This window comes from Propithecus coquereli, unplaced genomic scaffold, assembly GCF_000956105.1.
Source record: "Propithecus coquereli isolate 6110/MARCELLA unplaced genomic scaffold, Pcoq_1.0 Scaffold161, whole genome shotgun sequence".
NCBI lineage: Eukaryota > Metazoa > Chordata > Mammalia > Primates > Indriidae > Propithecus > Propithecus coquereli.
In genome coordinates, this window is record NW_012140636.1 from 1012558 (window position 1) to 1018557 (window position 6000).

The 6000-nt window shown below is 49.9% G+C and overlaps 1 protein-coding gene across 1 annotated transcript in view; it reads right to left on the reverse strand.

Annotated features, from left to right (window-relative positions):
- Window positions 1-6000, reverse strand: part of TSPAN5 (tetraspanin 5) — a 156348-nt gene that overhangs the window by 22729 nt on the left and 127619 nt on the right. The window contains exon 2 of the mRNA XM_012641082.1: window positions 4210-4260. Coding sequence (XP_012496536.1) covers window positions 4210-4260 — 51 coding nt within the window. The remainder of the gene's footprint in view (window positions 1-4209; window positions 4261-6000) is intronic.

Sequence of the window (6000 nt, forward strand, 5' to 3'; positions counted from 1 at the left end):
CCCCGCGAGCTCCCTCTCCACGTACAGAGGACACACGAGAGGGGGCCAGAGACGCTCACGTGAGGACCACCCAGAGAGAAGCGACGTGTCTGCAAACTCAGAAGGAACCAGGCCTCCACCCCGAAATACCTCGAGGGCTAACGCGTGCAAGGGCGTTTTCGGTGGGATCCAACAGGGTAGATCCAGAATCCGTGAGCAAAAACTAGTGGGACACGACTGGAATTCGGCAGAAGGAAGGTCTTTCCAACAGCAAGGGCAACCCAGAGGGACGGAAATGGTGAGTACTTTGCCGTGGGAACTGTTAAACACAACACTCCTCACTAGCGTTTACTGCCATGTACTAAGCATATGTACGCATGTATCTTACGTGTACACGCGTACCCTTCCTACAACTCGGTAAATTCCACAAGCACTAAGCTACGTCCCTTCATCTTCCCATCCCTGCAGTCCTGACTCAGCCTGCTCCATGCTACGTGCTCAATAAACGTTATCTGAACCAATGTGCTGTGACCGGGTGCTGCCAAGGGTGTTTGTGGAGGTGACTCAGGCCACCTAGTTGTTAATGTTCCTTCCCGACAGCAGGTCCTATGATCTCTGAACAACTGCACACAACCAGCTTCCCTGGAGACAGTCATCCTTTGCGTCTTTAGAGTCGATTTGGAACATAGATAAAATGAATTATTTAAATTATCATGTCTAATGTTCAACTGCAATATTAGCTCTAGGTTTAAAACTCAGATTGATATTAAGTAAGTGTGACGGGTAATCATTTTTGCCTGCAATGCTTCTGTACTCCACAGAAATATGCCGAAAGCCGCATTTATTAAGAAAATGTGATTCTTCCAGTGACAATCTGATCCTTCCAAGCTGCGACCCAGTTCAGGATGTTCCGTCCAGGTCTCTTTCAAGGTAAATGTGGCCACCTCTGGGTCTGGGGGGTTTTCTGATTCATGGGCTGGTGCACACTGCCCACCACCCTCCACCCGGCCGGGGTTCACCTTGAAAAGTCAGTGACCCCATCGAGGCCTGGCCCAACTCCAGAGTCACCCCAGTGGGCTTGGGCGGAGCAGCCTCGGCAGTTACCAGGGAGATCAATGCACGTCGCATCTTCCTTGAGAGACCCCAAAACAAGACTAATTCTCTGGTCCATGGATTGAAGCCTGAAACTCTCCTAAAATTTGAGGCGGCCTTCAAAGCCACCATTTGCTCTTGCCCCCAAGTAGGAGTGGATGTGAGACAGTCGCGGGTCGAGGTGGGAGGGAACCACGTCTGCAGTGAGCACTGCCTTACAGCAGCACACGCTGAGGCCCATCTCGTTTAACCCCCACAGCAGTCCTAGGAAGTGAGATTAGTGTCCCCACTGCTCGCACCAGAAAGCGCATCTCAGAGACGCTAACTCAGTTGCCCGCCATCACGCAATGGAGTATTTCAACGCAGGTCTCTTCAGCCCTGTCTTCGTCAGCTCGGGCTCCCAGAACAAATACCGCAGGCTGAGGGGCTTAAACAGGAAACATTTACTTCTCTCAGTTCTGGAAGCCCAAGACCAAGGTGCCAGCGGATTCAGCGCAGTGAGCGGCCTCTTCCTGATTATGTCCTTCCCTGGCAGGGCCAGAGAGATGTCATCTCTCTCCTGTCTCTTCCGATAAGGCTCTGCCCTCATGACCTCATTACCTCCAGAAAGCTTCACCTCCGAGTACCACTACCCTGGGGATGAGTCCTCAGCATGTGAATTTGGGGGAGCACAAACATCCAGCCCACGGCAAGCCCCAAAGCCGTGCCCTCGTCCCACACAGCCGCCCGAGCAATCTTAACACAGAAGTCAGACCACAACGCTCCCTTATGGAAACACCCAGTGGCTTCCTCTCAGACTTCCAAGACACCCCAACTCCTTCCCGGTTTGGCCTCTGCCTTCCTCCCTTGGCACACCCCCTACCTCTTCTTGTACTCGCCCTCTCCCTGCCAGTCCTACTGCACTTCCTGCCGTTCCCTGCCTCAGGGCCGCCACACTTGCTATTCCCTCTTCTGGAATGCTCTTCCCCCAGCACTCTGCAGACTCCTCTTAACCTCATCCAGGTCTCCTTCCCACGGCACCCGGTCAGGGTGGCTGTTCCCAACTACTCCATCTGAAAGGGACGCCTCTTCCCCCTACTCCCTACCTAGCCCCGCCCTGTACCTGATGCTTCGTGCCAGTGTTCACAGCACCTGGACACACAAACGTGGCCACTGAGCTGCCTCTCCTAGTCACCCACTAGAACGCGAGCCCCACGAGGCAGGGCTCCGCGTCACTCACCGCCATGCGCCCCACGCCCAGGTCCCAGAAATGCCACCTTCACCCTCTGCTGCCTCTACTGGTCCCTGCTCACGGAGTCTGCTCCATAGTAGCTGGGGACCTTGGCCAGATGACTTTCCGTCTCAAGAGACACTTTTCTATTTCCTAATAGTGGCCCTGACAAGAAGGGACTGCTCCTTCATCCATGCTGAGAACACACCACCCCTCTGCGCTGATACTTGGAGGACACTGCCCGTTCTAGAAGTTTGTGATTTTACCAGAGAAGAGACATGATGGGCAACTGATGAAACAAAAAGATAATTGTATCTCACAAAGAGAAAACAAACAAAAAAAAAAACTTCAAAATGACCAACTGCTGTTTATTGCTAGAACAGACAATTAGCTCATTTAATGCATTCCAGCATTTTTTCAAAGCAGGCAGAAATGGACTCTTATTAAAGGAGTTATAAAAAGCTGTGTTATCTGGCATTTAACCAACCGGAGGGGCTTCTAAAAGGGGACTCTCTGAGATTCCGCAGATCTCCAAGCTCACCACGGGATCGAGGCAGAAGCCGATCATAATCCGAAGAGAAGACCAGCATTTAGCGTCAAAGTTTCTGGAGATCGAACCATCTCTGTTGTGGGGACTTCCTTTGTGCCACTTCCTGTGGAATCACTGCCTCAAAACCCCAGTTCGCCTCAGTGACTTCAGGCTGCCGAAAGGTGCTTTATTTCCCACAAAACATTTTACATCTGCAGGAGCGTTTTGTAAATAAACAGAGGACGGTTTGTTTTCAAAACTCAGGATTTGCTTTGAGCTTTGTTTTATATGGTCTGTCTGAACCTTGTTCTAGACGTGGAAATTCCTCCTGGCATCCAAAGGGCTTTCATTTCCTGAACGACCTCAGTATTTCCCCTTTCTCAACACACCGACCGCTGCGAAGCCCCCCTGACTCCAGGCCAGGGTAGGGCTCAGAGGGCGAAACACCTGAGAGATAAGAGAATGGTCTTCCGGGAAAATTTAAGCTAATCTCCTAGTTTATAGCAACTTTTAACCAATCGATACAAGGTGGAAGAGGACAAAGCTTTCTTGTACAGCCAAGCGCTGGATGGATAAAATACCGCAAGTGATTTTGCTTCCAAAGAAGGAAGAAAAAGGGGTTCATGTTCGTTTTTGAATTCTAGGGGTAGCCTGGGTAGGGAAGCTGGAGAGAACAAGTTAAAAGCGCAACGGGAAGCACGGCAGAGGCGTGGCACGGGGGGGGGGCTGCTCTCAGCAGAACTGCCCAGAACAGTTCATCTTCACTGTCGCGTTGAACACACCACCCCGTAGTTCCAGATTTTTTCCTTTTGTTAAACTGTATTTGATCATAAACTCAATATTTCCTAAGACTTACAAACCAGCAGCCAAAAGCCCCATTCTTCAGCATTAATGATGAGTTTACTTGATATTCAAACATGAATTTATATCGCACTTCCTTCATACCACATGCTAGCAGTTTATCATACAATGCTCACGCTAAAAAATCATTTTTTATGGCTTGAGTCATCCTCCAAAGGGTTTAAGAAAAAAAAGCAAAAGAGAAAAAAAGACTATATGCAGTTCAGTGATATTTATAATAGTTACTGAAATGCTTGTGCCCAAGTGAGGGGACAGCCCAGGGAAACACGGATCTCTGGCTGTCTGATCAAATTCCAAAGCGCACTCTCTGCTGTGTGCTCGTGTTGTTACTTCTGTCGTTATTTGGACCCAGTGATCGACTCAGGCACAATTCCTAAAGTCTGTGAGAATATGACCATTTATCTTCCACGAACACTCTTTCTTGTTAAAGAACCATGACTCTTTGTACTCTGCAGCTGTCAAAGAGGAAGAGGAGATAACACATAACGTGTAGCATCTAACAACCCAGATGTGTGCATTTTCGTGACGTTCAACTTACTTTTTCATTCCACGCCCACAGTCCAATTCCAAGAAATGTTATTCCCAAAAACTGCAAGAAGAAAGATAGAAAGCAGTGTAAGTACACCGGTAAATGCCACACTTTCACTCATGTAAATAAGAAAGTTCTCAATCCCTTCCTTTGTCACTGTACCTGGCTGGGAAATCACTTTCGCTAAAATCTGAATGTCCACCTTTACCAGGAAAATAAATACCATAATCCCTTTGCTTAATGTTTTTCCACATTGGGAGTATTTACACTCTTGCTTAAAATTATTATAACACTAAGAAGGGTTGGAGTCACACAGGTGCTTAAAAGTCATCCATACTGTGAAGTATAATAATTCGGGAGGATTCTGATAAAACGAAGGTTTCCGATAACGCTGAGCGCTATCTTTCGGGGCAGGAGAGGAAACCGTGGGGACCCCCACAGGGCGAGGCTGGCGTGCGTCAGGGACTGCGGAAGCACAGGCCGGGGTCTGGAAGAGCTGGTGGCCCTCTGTTTACCATCGAGCCATTGTCAACCGCCCAGGTCAGGGAGGGCACACAGCGTCCCAGGGTCCCTCAACAAGCTCTTTACCACGCCTTCAGAAGACAACAGGAATCTCATCGAGTCCAACACAACCCAAAGAAAACTCCTAGATTCTTCCATCTTTCAGAAACATCAATGACTCCAAGTGTGGTTCAGGACTCCCACCGCTTCTCCTGGTCTCAGCTCAGTCCCCTGGCTTCACGCACAGCACGGAACACACGCACAACACGCGTGATCGCGCTAAGCACCCAGCGCCGATGCGGGCAGGGGGTGCATCTCACACGCGCCCACGAATCCCACAGCTCTGTTAATGAGCTGCGGTGGGGGCGGGAGGGGGTGCTGGAAGGGGAGCAGTTGGTAACCAGGGAAGACTTCCCACTTCAGTCAGTTCTTACTGCGTTCCACCCGCTCTAAGATACACACCTTTCCCCACATTTTAACACCTCTGAAATTGGGATGGTCTTAAAAATCGATGGTATCTCATAGTTTGTTTTTCCCCCCTTGATGATACTTAACATGACGGTGTGTTTTATAATTAGGGTGGCACAGATTTGAGGACACTTCGTGCGGGGCCGTCCACCCACCGAGAGCTCCACCACCAGGACTGGGGATAATCGGCCGCGAGGAACGAGACGTCTCACTCCTCATCTTTATGATCGACGGCGACTCTGAATTTCCTTTCCAAGCACCGAGGAGAACCACGAGTGGGCAGGTTGACGAGCAGTTTCAGTCGATGGCAGCAGCGCACAGTTTATTTCACTAACGTCTTGATTAAGTTCGACGCCAGGAAAGGTGCCCACCGAGAGGAGTGCGCGGAGAACAAGTGAGGGCTGTTACTTTTTTTTTTTTTTTTTACAGTTTCAAGGAAATCTGAGAACTGTCCACCTGGCAAGGGCTCCCCCAGTCACAGCAGGGAGTTACTGACACTTTGTGGGCAACAAATCCGAATGTGGCCAAGACGACAGCAAGGGCAGAGGGAAGAGAGCAGACTGCAAGCAAAGAACCAGCTACTCTGAAACGTGGGGGTGTTTTTAAAAGAACGCCCCGAAGCTTCCGCCAGTCTTCCGACACCGAGGCGAGAGAGGATCCAACACGTTCTGGGCCCTGGGCAGAAAAGCCTGCTCTTGGATCGCCAAAAACTGAAGACACCTTTCTTCCTCCCCTCACTCCTGCAGGGGAGCTGCTTGAGAAGTATCTGGAAAGATCTGTTGTTTCAACATCCCAACAGACAAACTGTGGTCAGCCCTGGTCAGAGCGCTA